The following is a 13050-nucleotide window of genomic DNA, read 5'->3' as shown; positions in this document are numbered from 1 at the left end:
GAAATGCATTCGAAACAAACTTTTCAGTCAGCCCTCCCAAATTTGTCTTCATCAACTCATTGTGAACCACTTGAAGACCAAGGAATCTGCCCTGTGCACACTGACATCCATTTCTCTGATGGGACCCTCTGTGAGCTTTAGGAGTTATGGAACTTCCATCATGATCCATTCTTCATTGGGCTCAGGAATTACTTTAGTTTTGTTTTTGCAGCTTCCTAGAATATTTAAGGTATAATAATCACCATCCTACCCTATGTTCCTAATGAAAGACAAGTATAGACATTCAATTTCCAAAGGTTATCTGAACCTTGGATTACTTCTGTTAATAGAGAATTGGTTGTGTTGTGTATTCCTCTCATGGGAAACATCCTTAAGATTTCCTAGAATAAAAAGCTGCATTATCTAATTTATAGATCACCCTTAAATCCTGTGGGTTTTGTTTGTTTTTGTTTTAATGGCAAGTGCACTCCTTACTTAATCTCCATCATCTATTTAACCCACCCCCCACCCACCTCCCTCTGGTTTGTTCTCTGTAGTTAAGACTGTTTCTTGATTTGTCTCTGTCTTCTGTTTTTCCCTTTGCTTATTTGTTTTGTTTCTTAAATTCCACATTTGAGTGAAATCAAATGGTATTTGTCTTTCTCTGACTTATTTCACGTAACATTATATTCAAGCTCCATCCATGACATTGCAAATGGCAATATTTCATTTTTTATGGCTAACTAATATTCCATATATATATATCTCACTTCTTTATCCATTCATCAGTCAATGGACACTTGGGCTGCTTCCATATCTTGGCTATTGTAAATAATGCTGCTATAAACATAGAGGTGCATGTATCCCTTTGAATTAATGATCATTAGAAGTATAGAGGCTCCAAAATACAGAGATAAACAGTAATGATAGAGGATCTTAAGGGAATAATTATTTCTTATGACTTTTAATAAGAAATCAAAGGAGAATGGTAAATTGAAAGTTTTTCAGAAATGATTACATAGCCTTTGTAATGTAAAAATTAGGAAAAAGTCAAGAGATTTGACTAGGGAAGGTCAAGAGCACTTATACTCTGGTGCCTAATTAAGGCTGAAAACCAAATAAAGGTGTCTGTAGCCCAACAAAGAACAAGCCATGAAATGCTTTACCTAGCTCTGGTGTATGCTTAAGGACTATAAGGTATTCCATTTACTGCACAGCCGTGATCTTGTCTTAGCCAAGTCAACTTCATGGGTATGAAGTACAGAACCAGAGAAAAATCTACTTTATCAAGGGAAGCTTTAGCAAATGATCAGATGACTCACTATAAACATACCTTGTTACCGCTTACTGTTTTTCTCCTGCCTTCTACCCCATTATTTTAAAAAAGTGTGCTTTAGCTCACTGAAAGATTTTTAACATAGCAATATGAAATACCACATGAAAAAAAATAGGCCAAAAGGAAAATAAAGCCCAAACAACAAATCACCAAAATAATTCTGTTCTTTTATGAAAGTCTTAAAAATGTAATGAAAACAGGTACTTGAGTGAAAGGAAGACCCTATATAAAAATGAGAGATTGAAAGAGAACCAAGATTTTCACTTGAAAAGTGCTTGTCAAGCTTCAGGGAGTCCGAATAACCCAGGGGGCTGGTTAAAGCACAAATTGCTGGGCCTTACCTCCATAGTTTCTCATTCATTAGGTCTGGGTTGAGGCTTAACAACTTTCATTTTTAACAAATTCCCAGGTGACGCTGATGCTGGCTGGTCTGGTGACTACACTTGAGAACCACTGCCTTAGGAAAGAGCTCTGAGTTAACAACTCTAGCAACCTGCTAAGTCAATGCTAAAGGCTTCACAGTAATGTATTCTAGACAATGGGCCTAATAATTTTACTTGAAACATTTCCTAAGCTTGCATTTATCAGTTTCTAGCTGCAATCCCAGAACTCTCAATAGGGGCACATAGACACCTCATGAGGTTATTTGGCTTTGTTTTTCCTATATGTCTACCTTTTCCTTATTATCTAGAATTTTTCCTTCAGGAATCATTGACATAAAACTTTAAGATCACCAGTTAGGACTCTGCCCTATAAGTAAAACTGGATTATGGCAGCATTCATTTAGTACATTACTAATAATACCCTACTTGGATATAAATTTTAAAAATCTTTATGCTAAAGTTCATTCTCTTTTGTATTCTATATAGAGATTTTGTTTTGCCATATGTAGTCCATAGTTACCAGCCTGGACAGTACCTGTTCACTCCAAATAGTTAACTGTTAAGTGGAAAGTCTTACAAAACAACAAACATGAGTCATAGCATTGAGAAATATGGTAATTGACAGAGGTCAGTGAACTTGACTCAGCTCATCAATGATACTCAGGATTGGAATGCCTGCTTTTCCCAGCTCAGTGGTTCATGCCCAAGAACATTTAGAGGTGAACTTTAAATAACACTGTTCTCAACGTTAACGTTGTAATCAATCCTTTCCTCCTGGTCATTTTATCTTCAGGATGGCTGGACACCAGTTCACGCAGCTGTAGACACTGGTAATGTGGACAGCCTCAAGCTTCTTATGTACCATAGAGCACCAGCTTGCAGAAACTCTTTGCATGAGGAAGAGTCTGAGTCAGTTGTCTTTGACTTGGATCAAGGAGAAGAGAGTCCTGAAGGCACATCCAAGCCTGTTGTTCCTGCAGAACTTATTAACCACGCTGACAGAGAAGGCTGGACCGCTGCCCATATTGCTGCTTCAAAAGGTTTTAAGGTGTGTCTCATGGCCGCTGGCCTCATTGCATAGTTGTAACTTGATAAGTGACAACATTGTCTGCTATTGACTGAATGCATTTCAATGGAATGATTGGAAACTGAGTGAAAACCATTGCAAGAGATGATCAGCTACCAATATGAACTGAATTTTTTTCTGTCCAGTAGTATTTACAGTCAACCATATATGAGACTTTTTCAAAAAATTGTACTTGGAGTTTTTTAACAAATGTGGGAGTAATTTCAGAAATTTATTTAATTTTTTTTTATGTCTTGTAAAATTAGGAGAAAGAGTTTGGTGTTGATTTAGTGTACTGGATTGTTTGATTCAAAGGCCAAGGCCTTGGTACTAGTTAGAGTGAGGGCCAAGACTGAAATGCATGCCCTTGACTCTGAACTGCCTCATTTACATCCTTCCAGTGCTGTTTTACTGGTAGGTAAGAGGGAGCTCGAGATTTCACTCATCAGAGTAGAAAGTGATACTGATTATTAAGAAAACAATATAGTATGCCATTCACTCATGTTTCTTTTTTTTCTGTTTTGATCAGTTTAGCGATAATATAGTTTAGCAATAGAAAGCTATTAGGAAACTCCTGAGTGCAAGGCACTGTGTAAGCTAATATTTGCAGGGATATTTATACCATTAGCTAACTGCTAGTTCAGTGGCAAGAGTATAGGATACAAGACAAGTGTAGGATAAGAGAACACAAAAAATTAAAACAATGGTAATGGACATGTGCTTGGAACACTATAAAAATGCAAATTTTATTTTGTTTTTTGAAAAAAGACAATGTACGTATTTCAAGAAGCAGAGTTTCAGGGATGTTAGGCTCAGAAATGGCTGTTTCTGGAGGCAATGGAAGTGATTTGGGCCTTGCAAGGGGGGGTTAACTTTGCCACTCATTACTGAGATTGGAGAGTAGTTGAGATCTGGGAGCAGCGGGAACAGAGATGGGGAGCAGGGAAGTGGGCTGAACACTGGCTGAGCTGATGAGGGGTAGTGAGAAGTAAGATGGGACTGGGAGCTTCCTGGGATGGCATGGGCTTCAGTGACATTTTAAGGAGTTTTGGGGCTTTATTGAAAGGTCTTGTACAAAGGAGCAAAACAATCAGCTCTATAGTTTGAATGATTACTTTAGCAACAACTTAAAGAAGATTATGTTATGAAACAATTGGCGGCAGGGAGAGAGACTAGGTGAAAGATGAAGAGAGTGGTAGAAATAATGAAACACATTACAGACCACAAATGTCCATGGATTGAAGACAGATGAGATGCAGGAAAAGAGGGAGCTGACACGAAGGGGAACAATGACATTCCTGGAAAGAGAAGAGGCGTCATTGTGATTAACAAGATAGAACGTGGGTTTAGACATGCTGGATTTAAGTGCTGTGAGAGGTTCATCCAGATGGAGATCTCTGGGAATAGCTAGAAATTGCATTTGGAGCTCCTGGTTGGGTAACTTCCTGTTATTATGATCTAGAACAGAAGCTGTTCACTTTGGGCCTCTTTTTTTTTTTTTTTAAGTGAGAAAAAGGCATGATTTAGTTCATTGTGGAGGTATTGCTTGTTAGTTTTGTTCCATTTCATGCTTTAACAAAAAGTACAATAATTTTGTGAACTTGATAGACGTGTCTTGATTTGAATGGGATGCAGTACATATGACATCAAAGTTTTTAAGAGACAAAGATGTGAAATGTGAAAAGTTTTCATTTGAAAATGCACCGTTAATCTAAGACCATGAATCTCATTTGATGGTGGAAGGGTGCATTGAAGGAGTTTTCAACCTCTTTCCACCCCCTCAAGGAAATCGAAGATAATGCAAGGTGCTACTGATAGTGGGGTTGTGCACACACACAACCTGAAGGCAAAAAAAAAAAAAAAAAAAAAAGCCAACAAAAGAAAACCTGAGCATCACTGATCCAGAATGTTCAGCTGCTGAGCCTCTCAAGCTAGGCAGAGAGAGAAAAACCACTCCCTAGGGTGAGTTACCCTGCAGGGTAGGGCACTTGTGTTGCTGCTCAACTCCTTTATTATGAACTCCTTATTAGTCCTGCTGCTTTTTGTGATCAAGGATGGTATCTTCATGGATCCCCAGGCCCCTGGTGCATGTAGATACTTGGTCATTGTTGAGCAAAGGGGAAGAGGACACTTTCTCTCATAGACTCCTCCTGTATTCTCTTTAAGAGGCATAAGATAAATTTTTAAAGAGAGGTTTTTAAAAGTGATCATGACTGACAACATTCACACACTGCTGAGTAAAATCATAGATTAAAATGATTTTTTTTTTTTTTTAGCCCTGGAATGGATATTTCATCTTCCAGTCTAGCCTCTTCATTTTATGATTAGGACATTTAAACCCTGGAGGGAGTAGTAGAGAGAAGTTGGGAATGAAGCCCAGATTGCCTGATTTCATTATCTTCACACTGTACCATGCTGCCTTCCTTCCTAATCAAAGGTATTAGAAAGTACTTTTGCATCGTTGGCCTGATACAGTGTTCATATCCTGACCGAGATAGTTCACCAGAGAGGTAATTCATTTGCAACTAGTTGCTAAGACTAATTTTCTGAAAAAATTAATTACAATTCTGAGTTAATCATCATGTAGGTGAAAGATTCTATCATGACCACAGTAGATTAAAAAATGAATATTTTTCCTCTGTAGAGCAGCATATATGTGTCCGAGCTACGTAAGGTAATAGTATGTCATTACCCAAGAAGATGACTTCAGTTTTCTTGTGCCATTCAGTAAAGAACTGTGGGATTTCACAGCTCAAAGGGACATACCTCACCCAGGCCAACCCCTTCATTTTGCAGATGAAAAAATCAAGTCTCGGAAGATAGTATACCTAATGTCCTAAGATCAGTTCACGGAAGATCAGATTCCCCAATCAGTGCTTTTCCCACTTTAGTCCTTGGTCTTTCTCCCAGTGGTTAAGCAATTTACGCAAATCACTATCTAGTGTTTGGTAATAGGAGTACCTCTCTCTAAAGCTGGCCTGTGACTAATCACTGAGCACAAACCTTTGTTTTCATCTCAGGGCAAATAGAAAGAAGAATTCTTAGTGAAACTGTCTGGTGTCATGAGCCCTTTACATGTCAAGTAAAACCTATTAGGAACATTTTATGAATTTGGTATCTCTGTTGTTGAGGTTCCCATACAATGAGATTATTTGGGAGGACTGTGTTTGTCCTCCCAATTATAATTCTAGTTTATGTGTATTACCAAAGCTGGTAGCTTCCTGTCACTCAGGCTCTTAGTCTCTCTGGGTTAACATGTTTACTATTCATGCAGACTCCTTCCTCTGCTTCCAGAACACTGCCCCTTCCTCACTGCCCCTCCAACTCGATGACCAGGTTTTCTCTTTTGTTTAACTGTAAGCAATTCCCACACTCCATTTACAATTGGCTGGTCCTATATATTTTTTTAAATTTTTTAAATAATTATTTTTGAGAGAGAGAAAGACAGAGACAGAGCCTGAGTGGGGGAGGGGCAGAGAGAGAGGGAGACACAGAATCTGAAACAGGCTCCAGGCTCCCAGCTGTCAGCAAAGAGCCTATCGCATGGCTTGAACTCATGAATCTCCACACCTGTTTTTTTTTGTTTTGTTTTGTTTTTTTGCCTGTCTTCCAGACATTTATTTCCAGCATCTTGTAGGATGAACAAGCCTGCTGTCCTCTGGTCAGGCAGTGGACCTTGTGTTACCATCTTTAGGCCATTCTTATATTGTATTAGGATTCTGTTGTGCCTGATACATTTAGCCAGAGAGCATCAGGCATTTCCTCTCACACAGTAGTATCCATCCCGTCTGGGTGGTCTGGATGAGGTGTGTGTCTCAAGTATAGAGGCCCACATGGGGCCCCAAGATTTAGATTCCCTTTTCTTGGGTCATGGCTGCAGAGAAAAAGATGATAGGAGTCACTAATTTCTTCTTTGTCACATGTGGTTGAGTAGCTGGCTAGGAGAGGAGAAAGATAAGATATCTATGAAGTTGGACCAACTCTTTGGAGCTAGAATGTTGTTCATGATAAGTAGAAATCTGTTCTTTGGAATCTGTTTTTGTGTTTTTAATTCTCCATGATTATTTCCTTTTTTCCCCTTAACTTTTATAAAAACATTTTTGGAAAAGCCAGACTGACTCAGCTGTTGGTAAACAAAGGGAACGCTGTTATTTTTTGACATTTATTCTAGAATGTTCAGTGCAGAGTATTGCGTCCTTGCTTAATTTGAGCAGGATGGATTAACTGATAGGATCCTAAAGAATTATTTTATTTTTATTTTTTTAAGTTTCTTTATTTTTAGAGAGAGAGAGGGGGAGCACGAGTGAAGGAGGAGCAGAGAGAGAATCCTAAGCAGGCTCTGCCCTATCAGCACAGAGCCTAATGTGGAGCTGGATCTGATGAACCAAGAGATCGTTACCTGAGCCGAGATCAAGAGTTGGACCCTTAACCGACTGAGCCACCCAGGCACCCCGAAAGGATTCTAATCTAAATTAGCCAACCAGAGTCCTGCTCCACCCCTCACCTGAGACATGGACTCTTCTGTGTTTTCCACTAACATCTTTCATGGATCTGGGTTTTGACCCTTTTGTTCCTCGCACTTTGTACCTTTTTCCTTGAATGATCCCAGTTATAATCTATAGAAATTCCAAAATGTTATCTTTAGCCCTACCTACTCATTTTCTGATTTTATCCAATAAGGTCTTATTCAGGAGGGACACAGTTTGCAGGGCTGATAGGTAGAGCAGCAAAGTTCCTTCGCCCAGTACACTCGCCATTTATGCCTGTCATCCTAGTGTAATTATTAATAGTGCCCCCTTTTTACTCTTGCAGGTGCACCAGTTTGGGCAGTTGTATGGTAACCCTACTGACCATCATATTCATGTTTGCTTCCATCACGCAGCTCCACGTGGCTGCGTCACCGGGTTGCCATGTTTGTCCTCCTCCAGTCTGCTACATCCCTTCTTTCTTAATGCAGCACCATCACCTGGCATTTGTGTTTACTTGCTCCATCTTTTTACTAACTTAATGAACTTAGATGATTGGTACAACTCCAGATTTTTTTCCTTCACAAGTGAATTTTGAATATGTCGCCTCCTCTGTATCTTGTGGGCACTACCCTGGGGGAGCCCTCCTCGTCCACTGTCCGAGTTTGTGCAGACTCCGCCAGTCTCCTCATCTGCCGTCTCTCTACTCCGTTAGCCTGCCATGAGAGGGGCCTTTCAGACAGGGGAACTTGCTCATGTAATTTCCCTGCTCAGCATCTTTCCAAGGCTCTATCACCTCCAGGATAAGTGCTAGGTTTTTATGATGACAGACAAGTCCCTTCCTGATCTGGACTCAGTTCACTCCACAGAGACACTTCCTGTCTCCTCCCCTAATGTGTTCTGTGCTCTAAGCAGGCACTGCTGGGCTGCTGTGCAAACATTGTGTGCTCTTTCTTCTCTCCCTGTCTTTGTGTCTGCTGTTCCCTTTACCTCAAATGGCCTCTTCTCCTGTCCTGACCCTTCCCTGCCTGGAAAACCTCTCAGCTTAAATCCAGGCTTCCAGAAGCTAGGTGTTCCCAGGGCACCTTTCCACACTTCACTTAGAGTGCTTGTACTTTAATTATTTGCATGCCTGTCTCTCTTTCCACCTCCTCCCAAAAAAATCACTTTTCATCTTTGTATGCACTGTGTCCAGCAGAGTCTCTGGCCTGCAAGTACTGAGTATTTGCTGAATTGATGAGTGAATGGACTGTTATTACAGTTCTTTCTTACCGATCTTGCTATCACCCTCCTTTCCAGTTTATCTTCCAAATGCACCAGTTGCTTTTCAGAATCAAGCTTGTCATGGCACTTTGCTACCTGAGCATATCCTTATGCCTACAGAAAACATACCTTCATGCCAACTCAGCCCTTCACAGCTAACTCTGATTGTCTTCATCTTTGGGCACTCTCCCCTAAATTTACCTTCTTGCTTATTTCCTATTTTAACAGCCTCCCACTCCCCTGCCTGGTAAGGCAGTGGGCACACCCACAGCCCAAGGGTGTTCCCAGCACCCACACTGGCCCACCTGTGCATTTGCAGATTGCTTGTGCTCTCCCTCCCTCTGCCCAATGTCAGATTCCCAGCTCCCTTCCTTGACTTTGGTAGTATATCAAGCTCTTTGGACCTGGGTTTCTACTTAGTCTCCCTGGCACTTCTACCTTGCTTCTCCACTCTCCTTCAAGGATCATGACAGAGATGGGTAATTGACCCTCAACATCACCTTTCCCCTTCCCCTATGATGATCCTGCAGAGTTCTGGACCCATGACCACCCAAAATAAAGACCACATTCTCCAGCCTCCATTGCAGGTAATGAGTCCACCTACCTATGTTCTGGCAAGTGGGATGTGAGTGGAAAGATTAAGCTTAAACCACTGCTTTTTAAAGTCTCTTTTATAACAGATGTATCCTATCATAATTAGTAGAACTTTAGCTTAAATCCATTCATCCAGATCTCTTGCTCAACATCACTTGGGTAGAACCTCTTGCCTGGTTTAGGCCCCTGGGACTCCCTCTGCTACTCTCCAGTAGCAGTGACTGGCATCATAGCATTTATCCTCTTCACAAATGGTGTCCATCACGGAGAGAGCTTAGATTCCTTTCTCCACTTTTCCCTCCTTTTCCACATAGTACAACTTGGGACATCACCTCAGTGCCATTCTCCCCATGACTGTATTACACCCTGTGGTCCTCCATGAGAAGCAGAACTGTTACCTTACTCATAGTTCCCACCCTCAATTCTAACAGAGCACCTGGTAGAGTGCTTAGTTCCTCTTCCTTAAAGTTGTGGGGATTAGTGAGCACTAGGTACTTGCAAAGTGTTGGAACTGTGCCTGGAACTTACTATGCACTCAAGTAATTGCTGTGGTGGTGCTTGTAAAGTGTCATTTGGGTGGAGGCTTTCAACCTCTTCGTGTTCCCCATGGAGCCAGCATGGCATAGAATTCACACTTGTAATGGGTTTGGATATGCATCTCCTGCTATCCTCATGGGGACCGACATCTTCCTCATAGAGAAAGTCACTGCTTATATTCTTGCCCACTGACCTACCTGAGTAGAATAAAAACTATATACAACCCACTTTGAAGGTCTGAGGTAAAAGAATCTTCAAGATTTTGGTTGAGGAGAGCCTGGGTGGCTCAGCTGGTTAACATCTGACTCTTGATTTAGGCTCAGGTCATGATCTCATGGTTCGTGAGTTTGAGCCCCACATCAGGTTCTGTGCTGACAGTGTGGAGCCTGATTGAGATTCTCTCTTCCTCTCTCTCTGCCCCTCCCCACCCCTCCCCTGCTCCCTCTCTCTCTCAAAAAATAAATTAACTAACAAAGGAATTTTGGTTGAATCCTTTATTATTTCCCTTTATAATTTGAAGTAGCATCACCTAGAATTATATTGATATCAGTGACATTTGTTGATGTGCTGTAATTCCTCACCATTTAATTGAATATTTCTAACTGGTGATTATTACATTGATTATAATAATAACAGCAGCTAATAAATATTGAGAGCTTAGTGCATGCCAAGAATGTGAGCTTTTTATGCATCTTTTCCATTAAGTCACATAACAGCTATATGAAGTCTAGATATTTAAATAAAGATAAGGAAACTGAAACAGAAAAATGTTAAATGATTTAGCAAAAGCATAGATAAAATCATTTATATTGGCAGAATTAGGATCCGGGTCTGTTTTGACTCTTACCTGCTTTTGTTGCAAGTACTAACTTGCATAATAAATGTATCATTTTTATCTCTTATCTGGGAATTCACAAAGATTAGTGCTCAGATTGCATCCTACTTAATTTCTCATTAAAATTAATTTCTAAATCAACATTTCTGAATTTCTCATTTACTATCAGATGCATTTGCTGGTATTATACATATTAGTCATAACAGTTTGATAAGAACTGTTGTTTATATATTTGACTTTGTTTTGAGCTCATTTCTTGTCTTAGGGAGTTTTTGAACTTGAACCCCAGACCCACCTATGAAAAACAGACTTCGATTACAATTTTTAGACGAGATCCCTCCAACCTAAGCAGGGGCAGTGAGAAACCAATGTTCTTGTCCACTCCCTTTGCAGGCATACCTCTGGTTCAACTCCTCCATTTTAGAGGTCCAAAGACCTACTCTCCCATCTCCCCAGCATCTGAAAAGATTGCCTACATTAGCTTTGCCCTCAGACCAGCACTGGCTTCCTATTCAAATTTCACTTAATTTGTGGTTTAGTTTTCTCTCTCTCTCTCTCTCTCTCTCTCTCTCTCTCTCTCTCTCTCTTTGACCTTTAGGGGATTTTCTGTACTTCTTTATGAATTCATGTATAAAGTGTGTTTGGGGGCAATATGAAGCATCTGGAACTCACACATACTCCCGGTGGGAGTGGAGTTTAGTATAGCCACTTATTAAAAGCTCTTTGCAGTATATACTGACCTAGAGCAACATATGCATATCCTGTGACCCAACAGTCTAACTATGTACATAGATCCAACAGAAATGTGTACATATGTCTATCAAAGGATGTGTACTAGAATGTCCATAGTGGAGCCCAGATGTCCATTAACAAGTAAATTGTGGTACGTTCATATATCCCACAGTAATTTTTTAAAAGAAGAATAAACTATGCTTAGTCCCAGCATATGGATGAATTTTATAGACATTATGTTGAATGAAAAGCCAAATATAAAAGTGAAACTGCAGTGTGATTCCAATTATATTAAGTTTATAAACTGGATAAACCAGTCTCTGATATTAGAAATCATCCTAGGAGTTACCCGAGGGGGAGAAGGGTGGGGCTAGTGATTTAGATGAAACATACAGAAGGCTTCCAGAGTGCTCCTTACATAGTTATATTCATTTTGTGATACTCCTTCAAGCTTTTGTACTTTTCTATGAGGATAGTGTATGCCAATAAAAATATTTACATAAAGGAAGGGAAAAGTGTGTTTTGTGTTTTATAAAATAGAAAAGTGATGTTTTACAGCAAAATCCGTAGACTTTCAGACTACCTGGTTTACTGTTGTCAGAAGTGAAATCAGCCCAAAGCGTGTGTGTGTGTGTGCACGCGCGCGTGCGAACGCATGTTTGCAGGGGAGAGATGAGAAGGATATTGCTTGTTTTGTTGTTTGTTTCCTTTTATGGTTTCTGTTCTATTCAGTTCTGTGCTTATTCTGGTGGGAAATAAGTAAACAAATCATCAAGTAGTAAAAGTTGATATAGCAGAGGTCCTTAATAAATATCTTGATGTTATTTCTTGCTGTGCAGTTATTTACTTGAAAATGTTTGTACATATATTGTCTTTACTTTGTTTTGAAAAATTTTGGAGAACTAAGAGTTTTCAGTTCATAGGTTACTGATACTTTTTGATGGGGACTTCCTGAAGCAACATAGAAGAAAGAGCTGAAAAAGAGAGAGCACATAACTTCAATATATTGGGAATGTTTTTCTAAAAACTCAATCAACATGGTGTTCATATTTTTCATATAAAAAAATAAGAGTGTAAGATCTCAGTTATAAATGTGCTTGTGAGGACCGTGAGGCAAGAGTTGTTACAATGGGAACCCTGCACTTACATGACTAGGGAAACAGTTCATTGTCTAGAATACAGCATGGAGCACCCACCTATAGCAAAGTCTTTTGGCTTTATATTGCCAAATTACCATAAAAGGATACCGTCTGCTGAAGCCAATGTCTTTCTTAATTTCATTCTGCAGCATGAATGATTAGTAATCTGTTCTTTTTCTCTTGAAACCTAAGAGGCTGTTCTGTGGAGCAGTGTTTTGGTCCTGTGATTCACATTTGAATGAAGCACACTCTTTGCTTTCCATTTTGAGCCAGTGTGTAGATTAATGTGTGTATTTGGATTGCTGGAATTGAAATACGATGTCTGGCAGAGAATTTCTGATTTGCTCGTTACAGGCAAATGACTTTTCCCTTGGATTTTTCATTTGAGTGTATTCATTTGGACATGATGTAATAGAGCTCTTGCCTTTCTAGAACTGCCTGGAAATCTTGTGTATGCACGGAGGGCTTGAGCCAGAAAGAAAAGATAAGTGCCATCGGACCGCGCACGATGTCGCCACTGATGACTGCAAGCATCTGCTGGAGAATCTGAGTGAGTGCCATTTGCAGCTTGGTGCCTTCTTCACCCACACTGCTGGCACCTCTGGCATGATGGGAAAAGATTAATCCAGCTACAGTTTTCTTACTCTCTGCTCAGCCTTCTTTGAACCCTAGTAACTACAAAAACATTTTATCGGTTGTAAATGTGGTAATTATTTTTTT

General features: G+C 40.0%; 1 protein-coding gene across 7 annotated transcripts in view; it reads left to right on the top strand.

The window, feature by feature from the left end:
- CTTNBP2 (cortactin binding protein 2) overlaps window positions 1-13050 on the top strand; it is a 172832-nt gene that overhangs the window by 114409 nt on the left and 45373 nt on the right. For all 7 annotated transcript variants that reach the window (XM_045041278.1, XM_045041286.1, XM_023240808.2 and 4 more), the window contains 2 exon segments: window positions 2492-2746; window positions 12763-12880. In XM_045041278.1, the coding sequence (XP_044897213.1) occupies window positions 2492-2746; window positions 12763-12880 (373 nt within the window).

Source organism: Felis catus, chromosome A2, assembly GCF_018350175.1.
Source record: "Felis catus isolate Fca126 chromosome A2, F.catus_Fca126_mat1.0, whole genome shotgun sequence".
In the NCBI taxonomy this organism is placed as follows: Eukaryota; Metazoa; Chordata; class Mammalia; order Carnivora; family Felidae; genus Felis; species Felis catus.
This window is presented reverse-complemented; position numbering and strand designations above follow the sequence as displayed.